The sequence below is a fragment of the Amblyomma mixtum genome, chromosome 1 (genome assembly GCF_055824585.1).
Source record: "Amblyomma mixtum isolate Tamu chromosome 1, ASM5582458v1, whole genome shotgun sequence".
Classification (NCBI taxonomy): Eukaryota; Metazoa; Arthropoda; class Arachnida; order Ixodida; family Ixodidae; genus Amblyomma; species Amblyomma mixtum.
In genome coordinates this window covers 219,591,597-219,616,521 of record NC_143012.1, presented here as the reverse complement: position 1 = coordinate 219,616,521, position 24,925 = coordinate 219,591,597, and the positions used below count along the sequence as shown (strand labels likewise).

Here is a 24,925-nt window from a genome sequence, read left to right as displayed (position 1 = left end):
GCGGCGGTCGATTTTGATGGAGACAAAATTTTAGAGGCCCGTGTACTGTGCGATGTAGGTGCACGTTAAAGAACCCCAGGTGGTCGAAATTTCCGGAGCCCTTCACTACGGCGCCCTCACAGCCCGAGTCGCTTTGGGACATCGTTGTTGTTCTTGTTGCCTTAGTGATATGGCACATACCCACGACGGGGGATAGGCCGGGGTATAGTCAGGAGGGCCAAACGAGCCAATCTAAGAGGGTAAATTGGTGCGAAGCTAATGGTTTCATTTGGGTAAGAATTCAAAATAATTAGAGCAAATAAAAAAAAGAAAAATGGAAAAGAAAAATAAGCTGGAGAGAAGGTTAGAGAATTGGGCGTTAAACCCCCATGAGCTATTTACCAAGCCTTTCTTCTTTCACTACCTCTCTTATTCCTTTCTTATGGCTCGATTCGGGTCTCCACCGTGATATGCGAGACATTGCGCAATTTACTGCTGCCAAGTGCATGGGGGCCTGCGGCTCTGTCAAGCTGTCGTTTGTGACAGCTTTTACTGCCGGCCTCCAGTGTCGACCGTGTACCCTACGACACAAATAAAGAGATTATTATTATTATTATTATTATTATTATTATTACTTTCCTCGCAAGCAAGCCTCCAACTTCACTAGCACATGGAATCTATATGCAACGAAAAATCGTGTGACACCACTCAGCACTGTACAACGAACGGTTGCTCTCAGTCTTGGTATACGAATGCGGTCGAGAAAACTTGTTTCACATTGCAATGAGCCAATCGGTGGTATACATACCCGAAAAATTAATACGATTGCCTAAAATGGCGGGCCTCTGCTTGCTGTGCGCATCAAACAGGAGCTTGACGAGGTCACCCTATTTTTCTTGCCATCGCTGCAATTTTCCGTATGGTCTGAGAGTACACATGCCGCACTAACACACGCCGCTGGCTTCTATCATAACGGGTCTAGTAAGGCTTTCGCCTTAAAGAGTCTGCGAGGCAATGCGAAGCAGCTCAGTAAAAAGCGCCACCCTCGACTAAGCCCAAATGAGCACGAGCTGACAGGGCAGAGAGGTAAGGTAAAATTGAAAAAAGAACTGTTCCTTCTCCGCCTGCTCACCAACATTTTAACCCTTCCGTTAGCCTGCACTGCAGAGCAGTGTCATACACATATCGCATGGTGTGGCCCTGCCCCTGCAACCTGGTTCTTCCCCCCATCCCCAAGCCAACCCGAGAGGACTGGGAGGTAATCCTTCCCGGTTGCCGCGTCTTAACAGGACCAACAAGCCTTAGTCGGGCGCGCCCGGGTGGCGGCCACCGCCACTGAGGTCACAAATTGGGACCTCCACCTAGTGCTGGTAAATACTGGTTCCTTACGGGCTGATCCAATGATACCTCCTCTCTCTTTATAGCCCAATAAATGTTTTCACCAGCACCACCACCCCTATAACGTTTTCTGGCTAAACCGATGCCTTTATAGTTTAATGCAAGTTTTCATTATCATGATCAGTATTACGTAAATCATAAATTCGGCATCGCAGAAGCACCACAGCACTAACAAAAAAAAAGTTTTCTATTAGAGCCAATGGCCTCAATTGCACTAATCGATTGATCGTTTGAACCATACACAGCCACACGTTAATCCTACGATTTAGGACTGTTTAAGTGATGTTTAAAATGATAAAAAGACAAGCTCTGCTTAACTTTCATCCACCTGTACGTTCATTTCTGACGTGTCCAACAACGGCGAACTCTTCTGTGATCATCTCGTTCATTGCTGCCTCACTAGAATAGAAGTGTCTCCCCACAGTAATGTAACTTCACAGGCTTGAAGTGACCCACACTGCACAAAACAACGCAGAAGGACTACCTAGGAATACACGCACTCTTTAATACATATACAACCTGTTAGAAGTGCAATGCTGAAAAATGCTGATTGTCGTAGCATATTCAGAGGTACTTATGAACATGAGGGAAGCGCAGTAGAGTTCAGTCGCAGTATCCACCACACTACAGTTCCCAAGAAAATAGTCCGGTGATCCTTGCACAGAACGCTGGCGGCTGCAGGACACGTTAGTGTACACTCGCCCGGCCATGCAAAGCAGTTCACGCTGCGTGTATCACGTACAGGGTCTTGAATAAGCTTCATTATTACGGCAGAGTTGCCAGTGCGCAAAATGTCCACAGGCGAAAGTATGCACGCCAAAGCGGGTTAACGCGAATAGTGGCGTCAACATATGCCCTGCTTATAACTTCAACACAACTATGAATCGCGCATGAAACAAGACGAAATTCGATTATGAAGTGCGTCAAATATGATGAAGCATACGAAATCTGCACGAACTGGTGAAGTTAAGCGCATAGTATATCTCTGCGGTCTCAAGAATTATATGTGCAGACATCAAGCAAGCTATGCATAAACGCAGCCTTGTTGGTGAGTCCTACTATGGCCGTCACAAAGAACAGACTGCTAAGCCGGGTACTGAGTGCATCCTGCACTTCACCAGCACCAGACTGCTTGAAAATCCACAAGTCCGTCACGTTACGGAGCCAAAAAAACACACCAACGAAACAGTCACCGTTCGTGTGCGAGCTAACAGACTGTTTGTAAACCGAAGGAATAAGAACAAATATATCTAGAATTGTATGTACAAAACGAGTAAACGCATTTTTCGTTGTCCTTACAAATATCCTAACGAGTTAGTAAGGCAGGAGCACAAAAAAAAAAACGAAGCGGATGACATCACACTAGTTTCGTGCGACGAGTCCAACTGGTGACGTTGCAAAGGGGCCTTTCGTGGATGTTAGACATACAGCCCTGTGCTCAGGCACGAGAGCGCACAGCGTCGTTAGGTTCTGGAGGCTCGGGCCACGTGAAGTTGCCGTACAGATGGTGTTGCGGGCCACAGCTGAACGCCCTTCGGAACCGAGGTGCTGCAGGGATCGCCGCGTTGCATTTGGCCACCTGCGGAAACACGCACGCCAGCTATTAAAAACTGTGCGGCCGTGGTCATCCGTCATTTCGTTTCTCGCCTCAATGGAGAGGCGAGGAAGGAAACTGTCACAAGTGAAGCTTGACAGCCGCGTCAATGCTATTCCATCTAATCTTTCTCTCAAAGCATAGTCCCAGCATACGCGCCAGTCACTGGAGTTCATTGGACTGAGCCCAATTATTCAAGCACTCGCTGCTTCTGTCGAGAATCAAACCTTGGATTTCCCATTTTGACACCATGGGGCTCGAGCAACTTGTTTTCGTTGCGTCAGCTCTCATAGCTAGGCTTTTCCACTGCATAAGAAGGTATTTCAGTACCACATTTCCTGCCCCACTTTACCAGGGTGGGGCAGAGTGCTAAAAAAAGGATATTCTATATCGATACACTAAAAACTGTATTTCCGATACTGATACACGATACCAAATCAGGATTTATTCCCGGTACAGGTACTCGATAGTGTATCGTCGGTACTTCGATACAACACTAAATAATAAGGCTGGTATTATTATTCACCAAGTTAGAAAAGACCTATGGTTATTAAAATTTTTTGCCTATTCGATGTAGCATGCTGTGCTGGAAAAGGGAATCCGGCCGCACTGATTTCTTGACGCTCCACTGTGAGCGAAGCTGTTTCCTTTAATATTTTCGCATTGGAATTTGAATCATGGTGGCATTGAAAAGAAGCTTCCACAAGCAGCCCAGGAAAATCGTTTTTGAAGCTAGTGTTCTTCATGCGAATCGGTCTCTGAACACTTAATTACATAAGAATAAACTTTAAACTGTAGCTTAAGCACTTTTTGTTACTGCACCATTTACTGGTTACCTCTCCCTTTGCCCTACGCTAAAACGTTCGAGCTCAGTGCGGTTTGGAAGTCGAACAGCTATTTCCACAGCACTAAGTTTATTAGAAAGTGGTACGATACGGTTAGTGCAAAATCACCACTCTAGACGTACCAACCCCGAGCAAGAATCTTGTCTTGCTTTGTGTTGTGTAAAGCGTCGGAGTAACTCGGGTAAGCTCGGGTTATTTCGGAGGAGCGTCGCGCAAGCTACAGCCAATGGGAGAAAGCTCGGAAAAGTTCGGGGGAACTTCGCGCTAGCTTTAGCCAATGAGAGGAGGACGTCGCGCCAGCTGCAGCCGAGTGGAGAGAGGGGCTGAAAATGGAGAACTAACGAGAAACGAGGTTGCGTACACATGAAGATGCCGGAAAGAACACGCGAAAAATGAACACGTTTTAGCGCTTCTACTTGGTTTAACTGCGTGAAAACCCAGCATTTTATCATAAAATCAGCGTAATAGACTGCATACAGAAAAATAAGCACATGTGCCGAGCGCTGACTTTCTTAGCAACAAAGCACATGCGCGCCAAACACACAATGCCATCAAACTTACAATTCCTATCTCAAGTCAAGAAAATCCAGTTACTTAAAAGTGGATGGAGTCCTCACCGTATCTCGCTATCTGTAAGGCATAAATATTATGGTGTTTCTTTGGTTCCCTCACATCACCCATAGCTCTTGTTTGACCTCAAAGCGGCGTGCATACTTCATTGTGATGCCTACAGGACTTCAATATTTCGATAGATGCTGTCCACGTGCTCCATCTGAGGTGTTCCCATGCTCTAGTAATCGCTTAGTGTAGCGGCCCGTCTGTCCTATATATACTCTACCACAGCGGAGCGGAATCCCATTTATGACTTGCGTTCTGCAATGCTTTAACTTGTTTCTGTCGTTGGTACCCCGCCCAACTTTTTTGTTTCTTGATTAATGAGCACAAACGGGACAGCTTCCAGGGAGAAGGAAAACGAACATAAACACTTAATTTTCCGACAACCCTCCTCAGGCGGTGGGGTTCCTTGTGAACATAAGATATCACCTCAGACTTCAGGCTCTCGCACATATGTCAACCCGTAGAGCCATTCAATTGGGGCGGAAGAACTTCAGCAAAGACTCAGCGAAAGACTCAAGAAGAGCGTGCGCTAAACCAGCAGGACAAAAGCAATCGTCCTCAGCAGCAGAACTAGTCTGAATCGCATGCGAACAGGATTTAGCAAGGGAAAGCCTTACTAATAAAAGTCTTCCATTCTTGTTGACACCGAAAGCAATTTTAAATAGCCGTGAAAGAGTGTTTTCTCTACCGTAACGGTGAGCCTGTCACCTTGTGCCTTCTGTCAAGTGAGTGTGCAGAAATATAGCATAATGTCATCCATAGGAAGAAAGACGGCTGACCGGGGAAACGGCACTATTATGGTTTCTTCCTAATTCCTCTTTTTTTAAATGCACGCTACCGCCTAAGAGAGCGCCGGCGGACCAAAGTCTAACAGCAGTATCAAAATATGCGGGAAAGCTATTTTTAGTACCGAGTGACGTTAAAATTGCACGCTACGCTAAAGAAGTCATTTCGATAGCAATACTCTGGTACTTTCAATTTTTCCAAGCGATACCTAATACGATACACAAAATGTATACCCGCCGCAGTGGCTCAGTGGTTGTGGCGCTCAGCTGCTGAATAAAAAGACTCGGGTTCGATTCCTGACGCGGTGATCGAATTTTTATGGAGGCGAAATTCTCGAGGCCCGTGTACTGTGCGATATCCGTGCAGTTAAAAACCCCAGGTGGTTTAATTTCCGGAACCCTTCACTACAATGTGCCTCACAGCCTGAGTCGCTTTGGGACGGTAAATCCGTATAAACAAACAAAATGTATGAAAACGTAATCTGCAGATGCATGTATGTTCGATACTGCCCGTTCTCGAACCCCCCCCCCCCCCCTCCTCGCGCCTTACTACCCTCATCAAAATTCTCCCTAACACAGTACTGTGCCCGGCAGTGCTTAAGGATTTCAACACATGCTTTGATGGCGCGTGCCAGTTCTGTGGGGAGGTGGCAGACACCATCTACATGGTTTGGTCGTGCCGATCAAACCCATCTATCTCCTCCAACCACATCAGGGAGGCCTGGCAGGCCGCCCTGCTCGGTTTTCAAGACCTCAAGACCCAGAATTCTTGGGTTCAACAGACGCGGGCAGCGTCGCTTTCCAATGGGGCCCCGGAAAAGGGACTCCACTTAGTATTGTGAGGTGAAGGGGCCAACAGGGCCCTACCCCAATTACCTCTCTGTAACAGTAGCTTGGTTTAGGCTAGTTGGTAACAGTTCTTAGAAAACATAGCGCAAAAAGGACGCAGACGACACCTGTCTGTCCTGTCCTCTCCACTCCTGTGTCCTTTTTGCGCTATATTTTCGAAGACCTCTCTGTAAATATTTAATTGATGATAAATGTTTTTCTCCACCACCCTTCCACAGCCGCTTGTTATTGCGAAAGCGCTCGTTTGACCAAGCAAGAGAACGCATTGGCCGGCACGCACCCTCCACTGGAGCATCCGTCCCGAGGTCCCGCACTCGGCGAAGCAGAAGAGGTAGAAGAAGAGCTGCGCCGGCGGCACCCACGGGAACATTTTCCGCTCGCCGCCGGGGGGCGCAGCGGCGCCGCCCAACTGGCCGCGCAGCTCGGGTATGTCTTGCATGCGGCTGGCGATGTGCGCCGCCATGCTCGCCGTGTACAGCTCGCGGTGCTCGTGGCTGCTGGCGTGGGGCAGCAGGCCGCTGGCGTTGACCAGGAGCTCCAGACGGATCACGTCCTCGGTCATCCGCCACAAGGCTGGGTCCGCAAACGCCCACGAGTACTCCTGCACGGAGAACGAATTAAATTGGTAAATTGGTTTTTGAGCAAAGGAAATGGCGCAGTATCTGTCTCACATATCTCGGCGGACACCTGAACCGCGCTGTAAGGAAAGGGAGGAAGGTGGGAGTGAAAGAAGAGGTGCCGTAGTGTAGGTCTCCGGAATAATTTCGAGAGAGAGAGAGAAAAAAAACTGTATTTACACAGGAAATCGGGGCACGTCCCAGGGTCCCCGCACGACCCCACTGCACTCAAGTGTTTATGTTCCTGAGGTCCATAACACTGGCAGCGCGGCCGGTGGCGATGGTCTGCACGGCCGGGTCCTCCGAGCGCAGCAGGGTCTCCCAGTCCTCCCAGGTCTTGAGGTTCTCTAGGTCCCGCGGGGGAGGGTCCGCCGGGCAGAGGGAAAGGATGTGGAGGGAAGAAGCGAAGGGTTCTGGGCATAGGGCACATGCGGAAGTGGGAAAGGATGGATGATAGTGGGCTAGGTTAAGGCTTGGGGGGAGATTGTGTGTCTGTAGTCTGCGCCAGAGTGTTGCGTGTTTGTTATCTAGGGAGAGGTCCACCTGGGGATCTTTAACCTGCACTGACATCGCGCAGCACACGGGCGCCTCTTGCGTTTCGCCGCCATGAAAACGTGACCGCCGCGGTCGGATTAGAATGCCCTCGGTGCCAAGAACCACCCACGCTGTGCCACATAACGTGGGCATGCCAGAGGATAAGCTTGGTACTCGTTATAACAAACCCGAGTGCGCAGCAATGGGAGGGAGTGCTCTCCAGCGATCGAGAAGGTCTGATTCTGCGAGCTCAACTGGAAGCAGCTTCTAGCGGAGCCCTGGACTAAGGACAGCCGACCTTAGCACAAGTAGATGGACGAAGCCATCTGACAGCCGCAGAAGAAAAGTAAATCTAGAGTTTATTTAATAAAGTTTTTCTCTCACACACACCCGAACCCGGAAACGGCTTCAGAGATTGTTTTGCGTGCAGATTAGAGGAAAAACTGCGCAAAAATGAGAAGGAAACAGGAGAGGGACAAACCACCACGCTGTACTGGCCCAGCACAGTGGTGTGTCTCTCTCCTGTGTCCTGTCCTCTTCTGTTTTTCTTCATTTAAACAAGGCAATGTATTAGCAGCTTCATCAAGCAGTGGCTTTTTCAACATGCAATAATAGTCTATTCTCGGCGTGCGTTTCATAGCACAAAGCTTTAAAATCTAGCTGAATTGCAGAGCGCACTCTAAAGCATTTTCCTAGGGGGATCTTATGGGGGCAATGGACTGTTTAACACAGTAAAATGGACTATTTAAGCTCCGCCTTGAAGCATTAGCGCCGAGCGTACTTTTTGAGAGTAGAATAATTTTTTATAATTTGAACTTCAAATATTGATTTTTTTTTCTTTTCAAGTAGGTCATGCTTTGGTCACCACGGGATCGACCGACGTCCCTTAAGAAGGCGCTTTTACTCTCTCTTGTATATCATGCTTCCATGGTGAAGCTTCAAGATGTTTGTTTCCCACGAACTGCACCGGTAGCGCCTGGGTTATAATTTTCTCTCGGTCGGATTTATGTATATAATGCTAGTTCAAGTATACAGCAGCAGGAAAGACGACAGTAAACAACGGATGCTTTGAATTTCCGGCACGCTTGGCTTTCTTTCCGCTGTGATGAATTATATGCTGCTGTACTTTTTATAGTACGCTGAGCCTTCCTGTGTGCACAACGGCGCCTATTGATTTCAAATCATAGATATTTTGGTTCCTTGCAATTTTTCCGGGAAAAAATCCCACTTTGTCTCCTCAACTAGATCTCCAAGTCTGCTGTACTTGTCACTAGCTATCTTGAATATGACGCTGCTGTGTTTTAATTGGTTCTAATAATGGTTCTGTTATGAGATATAGATGTTCTGCAGAGCAGCCAGTTACTGTTATGCATTTCACACCTAGTTTGGAAAGTCCTTGTGTTCGGAAAATAAAATTTTGGAAGTGCGTGTTGTCCTGTCGTTGGCTCCGGTGATTTCAACGCTTAGTGACCATTTGATCTTTTCTGGCATGTTTTTTACTAGTCCAGACGTGTTTATAACGCTCCGCCGGGAGGAATTTCGGGCTACAGAAACCGCTCGCCAAAATAGGTTTAGGAAGTTTCCACTCGGCCCCAATGAAAGCAACCGAACAGAAGCAGCTAGCAAAAATTCGTTCTTGCTTCATTAGTGTAGATTACGTTTTTTTTTTTTTTTTGAAGCCTAAGGACAACAGTGAGGTCACTATGGCCTGCAACTATAACAGCATTGAGCCTGCATGTTCTTTAAAGCCGTTGTTGCCTAGAGCGCACGAAAAACAGGGTCTTTTAACCTCCTTTCCTTTTGGAACAGTGGTATGGCAGGTGTCGACCTTTCGGATCGAGCCGTCAACTGCTACTATAAAGACATCAGGGACAATAAGTAGAGGTGGCTGTTGACACGAAAGCTCAGCTTTGCAATTGTGAACGCCTGAACAATCTGCCAGATTGCTAGCGACGAGGCTGCTGGCTATTTTTCTTTGGTACGAACGTTACTCGTCATTACCTACGGCTTGACATGCAGCAGCAACCAGCGGTTCGCAGACACTGCGGCTCAATCGTGTCCGATGCTTCTCTGAAAAGGAGAAAGCTTCGCGCGCAAATTGGAATAACTGTGGTGCCAGGAAAGATTCACGGGGGCCTGCAAGAAGTGTTATATCGCCCTAGGAAAAACTCACGGACCAATTTACAAAATTCATGCCACCAAGTAGGAGCGGAGCGAAGTAGCCACATTTGCTATAGGGAGGACCCAGCGTACTATAAAAAGTACACCTATATAACATCGGAACGTATGAGGCAATCGTGACGGAAATTCAGTAATCTTTTTTTTTTTATAAGGGAGCATTGTGTGTTAAAAATGAAGAAAATTTCTCCGATTTTCTGGGTCCCTAATGAGTTAAAAGTACGGCGCGATAGCTCCTATGGGTTGGTGTCCATATATACATACTCTACGTTACAGTGAGAGATCGCTGGGAGTTATACCATTTTGACGCCGTAGTGCAGCGGTTAAGCGGTGCGCCACTACCCAGAGATGGCGGGTGCTGCCACCAGTAGGGCTTGTGAGACCCAGGTGGGTCTTTCCCGAGCAACCTCTAGCGATTAATCATTGATTTACCTCAGAGCAGGCTTTAGACGAGTTCTTGGCAGAAAGGACTTGTAAAAGGGAATGCGTGATTACAGCTATCTCAACTCAACCAGCGACTGCAGCAGCGACAGCCCGTCAAATCTCTCAGGAACAGCTCTGAGGTATAGCGGCAAAAGCTTACGAATGACTGCTTCTTGGACGGTTAAACGGTTAGGCTGCTTTTGCGTTCAGCGATTTATTTTTCCAAGTACGATACAAATATTTTATGTATTACACTAGAAAATCTAATTTGTACTTTCCAGTGGTGCCTTTATTGAAGATTTGTTTCTGTGGAAAGGTAACGTACGAGCGCAAAAATTGCAAATTTCGAAGCTTGGCGCTATGCTTCGTGTGGTTGGTGAATACACTACCAACAATTTCAGAGCGCTGTTTGATTCTATGTAGTGTTGCCTGGTGTTTCGTGAGTCCTCTCTTCGGGCGGAGTTATGCAGTTATATTCCATTCGAGAAATTTTCCTTTTTAGAAAATTTGAGGGGTTAAATTTGCAAAAAGGAAAACATCCAATTTCAGATAATTTTAAAAAGAAAAATGTTTCACTTTTTCCAAATTTCTAGAGTGGCGAAGCTGCTGGATGGGAAGATTATCTTTAAGTAGGAACGTATAGGCCTTACTGAAGGCCTTTTCTGTTGGGGCGTATAACGTCACTACTGTTAAGCATATGCAACGGAAAAAAGGCAAAGGGGGCTTTGTTTTACCCTTATTCCTCAAAATAGATTACATACGGGCTCAGCGACAAGTACAGGGTATACGCAGAGCAAACGTCTGAAGGGAACTTCGAGAGAAGACTTAACACCTAGTGCTCTCAATCACTGTGACCGATGTGATCAAAGTTTCAAAGAAACTCTTAGACGATGGAGGAATAGTGCTTTCTCAGGACAAAGCAGTGATAGCGATCGCTTCATCTACCCTACCCTTTTTGTGTACATAACAAGTGCGTCCGCCCTCCCGCTGAGCTGAAACTTTGATATGCGCAGCATCGTTTTCCCGTCTTTAATGGCCTTATCAGCATTCCGCCTGGACGGCATCTTCAATGGCGAGTAGCAGAACGCAGAAGCTTTTTATCATGACATACAATGTCGCTGACTTGAAGAAAGTCTCGCGTGCAGCTATTACTGCTGCGACATAGTAGTGAAAATACTATGCGACGTGGAAACAACGGAGCAGCAGGAAAATGGACACGCTTTATCCATCGAGGCTGAAGTCCAAGTACGCCGATCTTCTTCAGAACAAACAAGTGACCAACCTGCTAGTCCGTTTTCTAATAGGAGCCATATAGTCCTGGAATCCAACGTGTCATTACCATTCTACAATTAACAATCAGAGGACACCACGCAAATCTGCGCTTGAACCTCGCTGCGCTGACACCGGACCCTGTAATACTCAAACCTATCGGCAGATTCCACTCGAGTGCTCAAAGAAGCAGGGAAAGGTTGGAAACGAACGTAGACCCTAGAAGATCGCTCAGATAGGATCAAGGGCAAAAAGATTAATCAAACCTGCCAGATTACCGAAGGCCAACACACCACGACAGGCTCCATGCAGAATTGATCCGTCAGTCAGCTAAAGCCAGTGGCGCCTTGGACTAGGGGTGCCACCCAAGTTGCTCGAGCAACCTTCCTCAATTCAAATAAAAGTTTTCACTCTTTTTCCAGAAAGATAGGCCTTCAGTTCCATCTGTCTACCTTTGCAAAGTTTTCGCAAGAACTTGTCTCACCTACCGACTGCACAACTGAAAGTACAGTGAAAGAACGAATGAACTATGCAACCTTCGTATGGCTTAATTTAATACATCATATAACAATGTGATAAACCGGGGACGAAGAGCAAATTAAATACACAACCAGCACTCGTTTTCAACTACACCCAACATTCTGTTGTTGAATTATTTCATCAAGCACATACTAACACCGCCTCACAATACGCATACTGCGCATTTCCCGAAATGATGCGTCAGTAACCGTAGAATTCAATAAAATACCGAGAGCATCCAGATCTAACACGGACTGAATGATCCTCCTATTTTTTCGTAAACGAAAAATGTTGCGTTCGACAAAACTGAGCATTTAGTGCTCGTTCTTCAAGACTCACTCTAAAGCGGCTGTCGTGGAACAAGCCGAAGCGCAGCAGTGCCACGAGCTGTGCGGAGACCGCCGTCCCAGCCAGCGACGTCAGCACGGGCGCCGGATGCCACGGCTCATACAGCGGCGAAGAGGTGAAGAAAAAGGGAACAGACACCTCGCGACCCACCAGAAGCCCATACAGCCGTGAAGCGGTCAAACCGGGCACGTGGAACACATTGTGGTGCGGCCGACGCAGCGACTGTTTGAAGAACGTCACCGTGTCTCTGGCGGCCCTACGGAACAGACTAAAGAAGGACGCGTGGCTGTCGTTGGGCAGGTAGGCGTACGCGTTGTCCAGCATCTCCCAAGTGCTGGTCATGTTGAACGCGTTCGCTGCGAGCCGCGTAGTAAGTCCATGCACCCGCTTGGCAATGCCGTCACCGTAAGAGGTCGTCGTCGCGGTCCGAGTAGTTTCTATCGCCAGCCGCAGCGCTTTCCACATTGCAGTTCGGTGGTTCATCGCCTCTCGGTGCAGCTGCCACTTCACCAGCGGGAGCACCATCTCCAGCGCCTCGAGGCACTTGAAGAAACGGTGGTTGTCCTCGCTGCCTACTCGGCCAATGTCTTCAAGCATGCTGGTGGTCAGGTAACGGGAGACCATGGGTGACAGCGCCCAGACCACGTATGCGCCCAGGAAGAGCTTAAAGCGCTCCCGCCACCCGTCCTGGCTGAGGTGCGTGTTGTTCAGCTTGTCGAATAGTTCGGGCTGAAGGTTGACGATCTCGTCGGCGGGCCAGAGTTGCGAGTCATCCGGGAGGTAACCGTTGACGGCCCGCCGCAGGTCCGGGTCGCTGAGGTTGTAGAAACTGGGCACGTTGAACTCGCCCCAGAAAACGTGCACCAGGTCAGCGATGTCGAAGTGCGTGTTCAGCACTTGCTCGATCATTCGCGAGTACGACTGGCCCGATTTGCCCACGATCTCGGCGCACCGCCTGAAGTAGTCGCTCTCCTTGCCCTTGACGGAGAGTGCGTCGATGTCGCGTATCCACTCACGGAAGCGGTACTCCAGTGTCATGTAGATGGCGTTCTCCGAAGGGCGGAACGGGTGGCGGCCCACGTAGAAGGACCAAAACATGGGCATGCCGAACTGCAGTGACGCTCGGACCAGGATGTCGAGTAGCTGCTGCCGCGTTGCGGAGGACATGCTAGGCCAAGGCAGGCCTAGCTCTTGGAGGAATTCCCTCAGCGTCTCGCCGCCTTGACTGCCTCCCTGCAGTTTTCAGAGTTGATTTATGAGTAGATGCGGGAAAACAGCTGTATTTTGGGCCTGGCAATGTAGCCATGCCTCACTGTCGAATTAAAGTAGACATGCATAGCCAAAAAACAGAATAGAAAATTTTCTGCCGTCGCAACTGATGTTTTTATATATTTTTGGTTGTGAAGTTGTGGTAACAAGAATTTTTGCAGTTAGAACGAAATCTTGTTTGGTATAGAGAACCTGCGCTGAAATTTGCCATGTCGATTGCAGCGCCGTAACATAGAACATAGCGAGAGGAGCAAAAAGTTTTGGGGGCACTTATAGTTCCATCCCACGCCACTTTACTAAGCTTATTGGCATGAGCTTCAGCGCTCTGCCGAAGCCACAAGTGGGGCGTGTCAGTTATCTGGGTTATGCTTACAGAAGCGAGGCAAATAGTGCTATCAGCCAAACGCGTGCTTCTAATCGTTCAGGAAGAACTTTAGTTTGGGCTAGTTGGTTCATGATTCAGGAGGAAAATGGCGCAAAAAAACGTGGACAAAAGAGACAAACACGACAGGACCAGCGCCAACTTGGCGCCAAGTTGGCGCTGGTCCTGTCGTGTTTGTCTCTTTTGTCCACGTTTTTTTGCGCCGTTTTCCTCCTTAATCGTTCAGAAAGTGCTCTCGCGTGTGTAGCCGCCCAAGCGACTGACGGCGCAGTTTTTAGTCGCCTAGTGGAATAACTTCAGTGCCACCGGGGAAGCGCAGGTTCTCTATTGTGCTGTTGTTTGTAACAATAAAACTACAGAAAAACGCTCCAGAAAGCACTTAACTATTAGTTACAATTCTAGAGAAAAATCTGTCACTACGACGGAACTACAAAGTACAAAGGGCACTTAAGATTGCTTACATGCTGTAAAGGCTAAAGCATTGATGCCTCACCATGAGTTGATATGTCGTCGGTTGTAATCCTTGTGGCGAGCTAGCCTCCAACCTCACCAGCCGATGTATGTTATGCACGACGGAAGCCAACATCCACCGAAACCAAGGGTTGTAGTGAATGTTTTTTTTTGTTTTTTTTAATTTCTGGTGTTCATCAATTCGAGAATAGGAAAATTATTTTTAAAATAATTGATTAGAAATCAGAGTAAAAAACTGCATACCACCGCTGTGATTCCTACCCATGACCTCGGAATTTCTTCTGCTTTTTGAGAGGTTTGGTTTGGTTTATGGGGTTTAACGTCCCAAAGCGACTAAGGCTATGAGAGACGCCGTAGTGAAGGGCTCCGGAAATTTCGACCACCTGAGGTTCTTTAACGTGCACTGACATCGCACAGTACACGGGCCTCTAGAATTTCTCCTCCAAAGAAATTCTAGCCGCCGCGGCCGGGATCGAACCCGCGTCTTTCGGGCCAGCAGCCGAGCACCATAACCACTCAGCCACCGCGGCGGCGCTTTTTGAGAGAGTTCACCTACATGCAATGAGAAGTCGTATGACATCATCCAGAATGGCGTACGACGAACGTTTGTGCCACCAATTTTGGTACTAAAGTCACGAAAAGGCTTACAATTGGCGGTACATATGTGAGTGGTTCGAATACCTTGCGAGCTAGCCTTCAAAATCAGTAGCAGCTGAGTGTGATTTGTAAAAAAACAAATTTATGATACCACCCGAATCACTATGCGCCAATGGTTGGGCCGCAGTTTTAATATCACGACATTAATGGCGCCATATCGAGGTCCGCCAGTTATGCCACCAGTTATGTCTGCCGAAGGCGATTGGGGCAGGAGTAGAGAGATAGAGATTAGATTGGAGAAGCGAGGTGTGGCTGCGCCTTGTGCCTGCCTTCGTTGCACTCGCCGCTTCTGTGCCTAGACGATGCTGATTGCGTCGTCATCTTTTCGGGACCATCTCCTGTCCTCTACGACGGTCTCCGACGAAATTTCGTCTATAGGGCTAACGCAACGATAAAGCACACTGAGAAAAACACTAATTGGGCTCCAGTTACTCAGAACACACAGAACTCAGAACTCAAGTGCCGCCACCACCAAGCTAACAACAGTCGCTCCTCACCTACAAAGCAACCTGCAGCTGAAACCGCTCCCTCGTAGCATGCACCCAGACCACCACAAAGATCGCAGGAAAGCACGCGCTTCCCATTTCAGAGAACTATGCGGCGCGAAGCAGGGCATCCCATATAAGGACACAAAGCCGCACCCACAAGTCCTAGACATCCACACAGCCGCTTCCCTTGAGACAGGCACTACCCGAGGAGCAGCAACTACCAGAACCCCGAACAACACATTGGCAGAATGCCTGGCCATATCTATGCCTACAGCAGACATCTGCACCCAGCTGCTCACAGACCTCATGTCCGTAGTGTACAGGCTCCCAAGAGGCACAGAGACTCCTCAGTCAAGGCACCGTTCCTTCATCTACAGCCCACATATTATATACGCTAAATGCCCTACAGGCCTTGGCCTCTTGTGCAAATGTTTTCCTTCAATGTACAATGTTCCCAGGAACTGAAGCTTCAATATCTGACAAAAGCAGAGATATTAGACGTGTAAGAAACATGAAATGCGAATATTATATCGCTCTGTGTTGAGGTATCAGAAATAGGCAAAGCAAAATGCTAATCTCGGAGATTGCTTCTTTAGAGATGGGCACGATACATGGTACATCGGGTTTCAAACGTAAGATTCTCTTGCTTTCCTCCTTTCTCCTCCGCATCTCACCTTGCTGAGGCAGCGAAATAGAAACCCGACAGCCTTGCCCTTCGCTTTCGTTGAACGCTTGGGAATGTCCCCGAGCAGCATGCTCTTGACAATGCTTCGGCTGAAGGCGATGCTGTACTTTTCCAGAGGTGTCACGTAGTGCTTATGCTCGGCGCTGTCCCACCCACCGCAGACATGCCTGCAGAGAGAGCGCTTGTTATCAAGCTGGAATATGTCTAGCTGTTGCCAACGTTTCGAAAACAGCAATTACCAGAATTCGCGTGGTAAAAACAGCCAGTTGCGCCGCTCGGGATACGTACACACCAATGATTCCTTGCAAGCGTCGTGCGCACAACCGCTGTTTGGATACCTTGCATTTCTTTAGGCATATATTTGCCGCGTTTACGTGACGGCTAACACTTTACTATTGGGCGTTTTGGATCCGCCTATTCACCCCAGATGGTATCATAAAGGTTAACGTGACCAAACTAAGTAACACATTCATGTCTGCGCTTCTTCAGTTCTTCTTGCAGGAGTATTAAGGGCGCCCTCATGTGAAGAAAGCATTTGTGTAGTGGGTGATTAAGACTGCATTTCCGGGTCTACAGGTTGCTTCAGCAACTATAAAACTTCGCGAAGATAAGACGAGAAGGGACACAAAAGAGGCACACACAAATGGCAGAACTTCCAAATGGATTTATTTTGTGAAGGCAGGTGACTTAGATGGCTCTTTAACATAACAAAACAAGGTGCAAACACAACGAAATCCTGCACGAGGCATTTACGAAGAAAATAACAACGCCACGTGTGCGTCAGGACTGATGGAGAGCCTTTCCTTGAAATGGATAAAAGTAGTGAGCTGACGCAGTTGTAACCCCTATTGACGATGTAGTACAATAGCTCGATAACTTGCTTTCAATTTTTGTATTGCCGTCGATAGGAAGTTTGTTTTTTCTATATAATGTGACAGCTTTTCGTGTTGCAGCTCTTGCAGTGCGGGGGAGATTACTATCCGTGCCAGCGGGCATTAATTGCTTCTGTTCCAGAGCGCGTTCATTAAAATAGCAGCTAGTTTGTTCTCTGTAGTGCCAACCGCACGAGAGAGGTATCTCGCACATCACTTCGGAGAAGCATTTAGTGAAATTGCTTTGATGGTTTCCTAGGTTTTCTTAGAATTCTCTGTGGCGCACCAAGGCTCTCCAACTGTCTTGATGCACACATGGCCTTGTTATTTTCTTCGTCGGTGCGTCGTGGGCGATTTCGATGCGTTCATAAATTTCTTTTATGTTAACGCCATTATATGTACCCTGCTTTCAAGAAATAAATCCAGGTGGAAGTTGTGCGCATTTGCGTGTTTGTTTTTGTGTCTCTCTCGTCCTGTCTTCTTCGCACAGTTTTATATTTACTGAATCTATGGAACAAACACCATGTCTCTCAAATTGCTCTTTGTTAAAATGACAGACAGGCGTAGCCGCTTAGCAGCTCCGTGGAAGTGCGACAGCAGGGCAGGCTAAGACGACGTCCCGCATATGACGTTGACACTGCAAGCGCTGGGTAAGCAGTAGCGCTGTAAAAATGAACGCATAGCTGCTGAACGCTTAGCCAAAGGCTATGTCATAAAAATAAGCGAACAAGCAATAGTGACGAGCCTGGCATAGAACGGCCGCACAGCCGAAAGAGTGGCCCCAGCGACAATGCGAAGGCAGCGGACTTTCAACTGCCGTCTCTGACTACGTTCGTGCTAGAAACAGCGACAGCATAAGGCGCGGCAGCGCGAATCCGCGCCACCGCAGCTTGCGATTTGCAGCCAAAGACGACTCTCGCCGGTCAATTAACTTAGCAGTAACCTAGGTTAGAAATAATTTCTTGTTTTTCTGAATGGCTTTCCAGTACAAGCTCCACAATGCGAAAATTTTCTTTCATAAAGTTTTGCTGCAAATATAAGAAGGCATCGTCCATGCTGTCTTCATTCGGCGAGTTTTCAGGGATGGTCAACACATTTCATGCGAGGTATAGCGCATGTAAGCAGCAATCTAATTTTGATTGCGTACGCGGGCGCTCTGCTGTCAGCTGGCGACAAATCGCTTAACTGTTGTACCCTTTAAATAACACATTTAAGTGCAAATCACCTCTGAACGGACTAACCAACGGTCATGCTGAAAAAATGGCACCCCATCAACAGTGTTCCAAATGTGAAAGAAAGCACTTCAAATGCTCATTCACTACAGCCTCGGTGAAATGTCTTAGACCTCCTGGCTTGCTTCTTGGCCATGTAAGTGTACAGTTAGGGCACATTATAAATTAAAGATATCTGGGGAAACATTTGGTTTATGGGGTTTAACGTCCCAATGAGGCTCAGGCTATGAGGAAAGCCATTGTGAAGGGCTCCAAAAATTTCGACCAGTTCGGATTCTTTAACGTGGACTGACATCGCGCATTGTGTGGACCTCTAGAATTTTGCCCCCGTGTAAATGCGACCGCCGCGGCCAGGATCGAATCCGCGTCCTTTGGGTCAGCAGCCGAGAGCCACAACCACTGTGCCACCGCGGTGGAGAAAATAGAATTAAGAAACTTGTTTTCACTCATCTGAAAGTTTGGGGTTTCAAAGCAGCCTTAAGTTCTCGCCCTTAGGTCCCTATGGCCAAGGCTGTACTTACGCAGTTCTTGCTATAGTAAGAGACTTTCTCTAGGGGCATTAAAGATACCTCTAAAAGACGTTCCTATACACAGTTGTGAATAGACACCTCCCTGTTGTAAACAATGTGATGTCATAGAGGCATATCCTGATGGGCAAAATCACCCCATTTCACCTCTCATTGGGTTTTGAATGTGAGAGCATTCTTCCGCCGCTTTTCTTTACCCGGGAAAAGCCGCCTCGATAAAATTCGCTGTGGCTTAGTTTGGTTAAGCACGGTAATTCCGAAAGCAATATCCGTACCTACGCCATGGTTCAGCTGGTAGTGTAGCTGGTGGTGGTGCTTGTGGTTAGACTTGTGGTGATGCGTCGTTTGTACAATCCAATCCAATACAATACAATCAAATCCAATCCAATCCAATCCAATCCCATCCCATCCCGTCCCATCCCATCTCATCCAATCCAATCCAATCCAATCAAATCCAATGCAATCCACTCCAATCCAATCCAATGTAATGTAATGTAATGTAATCTAATGTAATCTAATCTAATCCAATCCAATCCAATCCAATCCAATCCAGTCCAGTCCAATCCAATTTAATCTAATCTAATCCAATCTAATCCAATCTAATTCAGTCTAATGCAATCAAGGTCAAATGAAGGTCAATGGTGGTCACCGCCGCGGCACGGCAAAGGCGTGAAAGTGCAAGTAGTATTGCTTTCGCAATAATACTCCTGCACCACGCTATCAGAAGCTGTGTGCTCTGTTCACCAAAACACAAACGCGTGAGCCGATTACGTAGGTCAGGAGAGGTCCGTTGAGCACGTGTGAAGAGCGGCAGAGAGAGAGGGGGATTTCCTGAAAGGTTTTAGGCTGGAGAGGTGCGCATATCCCCCTCCCCACAAATCGTTAACAAAAGCGCAGGAAGTTACCTGGCGCCGTCTGCAAACACGCTCCCTTCTGAATCCGGCAGTATTTGCCCTCGTGTACCCTGGCCAGTACGACCCGAACTGCCATAAATGTGGTAAAAGGGCCACACATGACCACATTCTGTGGAATTGCGCAGATGATCCGCCTCCGGCGGAGTTGATACAGCTCCCTTCTCCCGTGCGGTGGGAGGCCGTGCTGGTCAGCTCGGACCCCAAGACTCAAGTGCGGGCAATCGAGCGGGCCAACGAGGTCGCCGCTAGCCATGGGCTAGCGGCCATCTAGTGCGTGCCTCCGCAACCTGCTATCGACGCAATACATGTTTTACAATCCAATCCAATTGTTAGGGTCGAGGATCTGCTGGATGTCCTGAGAACCTTTACGCCTGTCAGGTATAACGCTTCACGAGCAGGTTGCCGCCTATAACGTCTAACGAATCCATTGTGTGGCTAAAGGGTGGGAAAACACTCGCGAGAGCGAGGAGCTTTACCCAAGCGCCCGTTCATGAGTCTAGTTGCAGCACATGACCATTGCTGTCCAGGCTGTCACGAGAGGCACACCACGAGTCCCGAGCCATTTGGGCGTGAACCAGGGGAAGTGTGGTAATCTTACGCAATCATTTGTGCTATGTGAGGTTCGGGAAGGCTTACAACACCCTATAAGATAAAGGCGGCAGAAAGAAATATGAAAACAATAGACAAAATTAACACGGGCAGAAACGCATTCATTGGTCAACCTACGCTACCCCGTTCTTGACGAGTTGAAGGTGCACTGAAGAGGAATCTGAACTCGTCTTTTTGCCGCGGGAAATCGATCTACACGTTCCGAGCATTCTCAGAAATTTCTATTTATTGCCCTGTGTGGCCGATTTCCCTAATTAAATCGAATTAACGTCCGGCTCCCGCCTTTATATTTTGAATTCTCCCCGTACGGTGGGCGGAGTCGACCAACGCGTGGAGTGCCTTTCAGCCAGCTCCGTGGAGGCTTTTCTATCGCTTCATTTTGTTTTTTAGGTTTCTGTGAATAAATAGTTTCAGTCCCAGATAATATAGCCGCAAAAAAAGCCCGCAGAAATAAAAATACGCGCGGACTATTTGCTACTGCGGATTACTACGTATTACTCCACCGATGGCAGAGCGGTAAGCCGCCACGGGACTGGGTGAAAGGCACTCCACGCGTTGAAGTTTTTAGGAATGCTCGGAACGTGTAGATTGAGTTCCCGCGCCAAAACGACGAGTTCAGATTCCTGTTCACTGTGCCTTTAAGTAATCTTCGGGGTATCTGCGGCATTTCCAACACTTGCTCGCCACCTGGCCGCGAATGGAGTAAAAGCCGCTGGCGCGGTACGCTCACCCGTAGAAGTCGTCGCACGGGTGCACGCTGTGGTTGATGGAGAGCCTCAGGTCGTCGTCCAGAGAGAAGCAGCCGCGGTGGCAGGCGCCCACACGCTGCATGAACAGGACCGCGGGCGTGACGAGCAGCGCTGACGTCATGGCCAGAGACATGCTGAGCACGAACGAGGTGTAGCGCAACGAGCGGCCCGGGTACGAGGTGTCCTCGGGGGGCCAGTACTCGAGCGCATCGGGCGCAGGGTCCCGCCGTTTCCGCTGCTGAAGCCGCTCGTCGGAGTCGTGCTGCACCCAGTGGCGCTCCAGCAGTATCGTGCTGCTGCCCAGCTGCGGGTTGCGCGGAGAGCTCGCCAGCAAGATGGAGTCCATACGGAATGCTCCCTCTTCGGTTTGCCTGCAAGAGTACCAAAGATGAGAAGACCCAGGACGAGCGTGAAACGACACGTCCGTAGCTCTTCGCTGTCTTCTTCTTCTGCTCGTGCTGGCTCGTGCTGGCTCGTGCCGGCTCGTGCCATGAGTGCACGAGAGCGCGTTGGCCTTGTTTGGTGTCCTGTCCTATGTCCCCTTTCACACCTGTGCTTAAAGCAACGACTGAAATTTGGAAATTCTGCGGCTTAGATTTTTGACATAAATTAAATTTCTGGCACCGACAGCGTCGCAAGCGTCAGTTTCTTCGTGCGAAGTAAGTTGAAAATAATATACTTTACCTTTTTTTTTACAAACTAGTGCACTTATGCCTGCGCATAAGAAAGATGAAGTAATGTTAGGTTTACTTTCATTTTCCTTGTCATTGTCTTTGCACACTATCAGCTTCATGATAGAGCGAATCAATACAAAGATATTTTTAGCCCAGTATGTTAGTTGCATATTTGCCATGGCAGTTCCTGTGCACGCCGTAGCCAATACTGTTTCGTGACGCTAGAGTCAGCAAGCCTCTCTTCAAAATACGCATTCGCGGGGTATACGGTGTGATGGTGAGGTTCATGCTCCGGCATAACTCATAAATGGAGTCACCTAGAGCACCTTTGTCATATATTGGCATCCCAAATGTGCGTGACTGAGAGAATTCTGTGTTCTTATTTAGCCCGGGTGCTAATAACATCCTCATCAGCCTGATTACGGCCACTTCAGGGAAAAATCCTGTCCCATATCTCTTCAATTAACATAAAGGATGACATAAACGTGCTGCACAAAATATCTTAGCGCTCGAATGCTCATCTCTGTGCCCTTGTCTGTTTTTTCTTGCATTAATACTGAGAGTTCCGGCAGCAAAGGTAACCTCATTCAAGGTGGGCTTTTCAAGTGTAGGTTATTATTTTTTCCTAACTGGTGCTTGTTTTTATATGTGCAGACTGCTTGAATAGGCTATCATGTGGCATCCTGGCTGGATCGACACCTCGAGTTTTTGTTAATGCAGTGTAGTTTTCACAAGGGGCACCGTCATCACTGCGCTTCCTGCTTGTCTTCGTACGTACGGGCTGTTTGACATTATTTTCCAGAGGATCTTCTGGCTGACTAGGCTCCTTGATTTTGGTAATTCCGTGGCAAGCACTGCCCTTGTTCAACTTTTTACTTTTCTTTTGACGTGTAGAGCCTTAACAGTGGTTTTCAGAGGACTGCCTGGCTGGCTAAACAGCTGTCATTTCTGACGAGACTGTTCGTAGTGGACGTTTCGGCTGTTTCACTTTATATTTCTCTCTTTGCGTGGAAGCTGTTCACTAAAATTTGTATCACAAGGCCGTTTCTAGGCTAGTTTTTCTATTAGTTCATCTATCACAGTTGAACGGAAAGGCATTGACTTTGGCTGCGTGCGTGCAAATTCATGGCAGCAGCTCGTACACGGTTGTTTAGACAGCAATGAAAAGGCAATCCTTTAGGCCTCGTCTCGAGAGTGTTGCTGCACTAAAATGCTCCTCTAGAGTGATGCTTCCTGTGAAATGGAGCAATACATCTTTCCCCTGCGATGCCCTCATGTCAGCTGTATGATACAGCTGGAACAGAGAGCACTTTTAATGATGCAGTTCCAAGAGCTTTCGCAACAAACAACAATTTTCTCTTGTCTGTTTTTCAGATGTGTCCATGTGCGACTCTCCAAATTCCTACAAGTTTGGTTTGGTTTATGGGGTTTAACGTCCCAAAGCGACTAAGGCTATGAGAGACGCCGTAGTGGAGGGCTCCGGAAATTTCGACCACCTGGGGTTCTTTAACGTGCACTGACATCGCACAGTACACGGGCCTCTAGAATTTCTCCTCCAAAGAAATTCTAGCCGCCGCGGCCGGGATCGAACCCGCGTCTTTTGGGTCAGCAGCCGAGCACCATAACCGCTGAACTACCGCGGCGGCAATTCCTACAAGTACTTTTTCATTTACCATAGATTGAGGTGATGAAGGCAACAACCAAGTCAGGAGCACCTGCAGAGACGTTCTTGTGAGAGAGCGCATGAAATAACCCTCCTCTTGCTCTTTTCTCTCTGGCACAGCATGCAAGTAAGTGAAATCCTGTTTTCAAAACACAGTTCAGGAAGTACGAGTAAGTACTTTTCTTTTGTCACATTTTACCTCAAGCTTCATAGGGGGCAGGCATCTTTTTCTCAAGGCAAGCCTCAAAATGCAAACGGACCTAAGGCTTTTTTTTTTTTTTTCATTTCGAGTACGGCACTGCAATTTGCATCGATGCCACAGTTCTCGACTCAGTTCATGGTTTTCTGTGTAAAAGCAGTTTCAATCTTTCTTTCGTTAATTAGCCCTGGTTAGGTGACTCATTGTGTTTATGCTAGGGCAGTACACTGAGCACAAATGCCACTGACAGTGGCTTTGGATGCCGCTGTGCTTTAATTTGCTCATTTTTGCCGGTGCAGGGTGAAGTAAAGTATTTAAGTGCATGTGAGCTCCTGAAATGACCTCGTCCTACTTGCTTCTGACTCCTAGGAAGCCATTCTAGACGCATCAAGTTGCGCTCTTTGCCATTTACTTCAAAGCAACTTGCCTATCAAAGCACCTTATGCTTGCCTGCTTGACGCCGATCAACCGATTTATTCCCTTAAGAGCAACCAACATTGATCTGTCTGTTTTTTTCTGGTGAGAGACGTTATACGGAGCCAACCTTGCGCCATTGTGTGACTGTATTTCGCAGAATTTGATGCACCAGCGCTACACAGCCACTACCGCCGCTTGACATTTGTTACTTCCTTTCGTTCTTCATTACCGTGCTCCCAACCAGATCGGCTCCAAGCTTAGGCAAACCAAGCCAAGAGGCGCGCTAAGTCAAAGAGAAGAATAAGAAAATAGAGGAAGAAGCAAGAAGGGACACAAAATGGTCTTCTGGAAGAATACCTGTCGCAGGATCCGAGCCACATAGTTATTTTCAGAGATTTCTCATGTAATTCTTCCCTCGGACAGTTTCACGGTCTCACTCTTGGCGGCGCTTGAAAGCTCGAGGACTAGTCTTTTGTACCGATCCCTAATGTACTTTGTGCGCCATCATGAGCAAGAACTGCGTTCTCAGTGGATTCCAGGCCACTGTGGCATTATTGCAAATTCGACGGCCGATTTCTTAGAGAAATCATCCAACAATTAGGTGCGCTAGCAGCTCGGTATTCACTTCAATTCCGGTGTTGAGATCCAGTGTTCACCTTGCATACTGCTCGCACAGTATATAAGGATCATTTTGCGGACAGTGGTTGCAAGCAACTTAATGCACACACGATATTCCTTATAATCGTAAAGGATTGAAAAAAAATTGTTTAATACTTGTGTAAATGCGTGATAGCAATCCAATATCATGTAATGGCGTTCACTGTCCATGCTAATATATGCGACACCAATAGAATTCAGTTAATATATAGATGCGTAAACGGTTCCCACGAAGTGCCGACACTTCTGTGAACCAAGCACGATGACTGCTCAGTCAGCAGCAGTGACTAACTCATAGTTCACGATTCCCGGCACCGTAATGAGCGGTGACTCCAGAGAAAGCGAGCGCAAGTAGAGGTTCCCTTCTTACCTGTGTGGGTCTTGCGGCACTCCGCACGACCCACAACGCAACGCTAAAGTGTCGGTGACCAGCGCCGCAAAGCAGAGAGTGCCCTAGATAACATGACTGTCGGAGTACGCGAAACACGCAAAGGGTGCGCGACG

At 47.9% G+C, this 24,925-nt stretch overlaps 2 protein-coding genes across 2 annotated transcripts in view; one reads left to right on the top strand and one right to left on the bottom strand.

Moving 5' to 3' along the window:
- The window catches only part of LOC149370939 (uncharacterized), a 73,179-nt gene that overhangs the window by 10,739 nt on the left and 37,515 nt on the right, over positions 1 to 24,925 (top strand). The window lies entirely within an intron of this gene.
- Positions 2,774 to 21,773, bottom strand: LOC149370941 (uncharacterized). Its single transcript, XM_089567857.1, has 6 exons — positions 21,754 to 21,773; positions 20,793 to 21,182; positions 15,898 to 16,075; positions 11,948 to 13,189; positions 6,349 to 6,669; positions 2,774 to 2,956 (listed from the first exon to the last, which is right to left on the bottom strand). Exons 1-6 carry the CDS (start codon positions 21,771 to 21,773, stop codon positions 2,816 to 2,818), a joined length of 2,292 nt encoding a protein of 763 aa, XP_089423983.1. The 3' UTR covers positions 2,774 to 2,815.

Coding starts and splice junctions, on each gene's coding strand:
- LOC149370941 (XM_089567857.1), bottom strand. CDS start 21,773: ATGAACCTCACCATCACACC. Junction 21,183..21,753: donor ATGAACCTCACCATCACACC/GTATACCCCGCG, acceptor GTACTCTTGCAG/GCAAACCGAAGAGGGAGCAT. Junction 6,670..11,947: donor TCCACGACAGCCGCTTTAGA/GTGAGTCTTGAA, acceptor TTCTCCGTGCAG/GAGTACTCGTGGGCGTTTGC.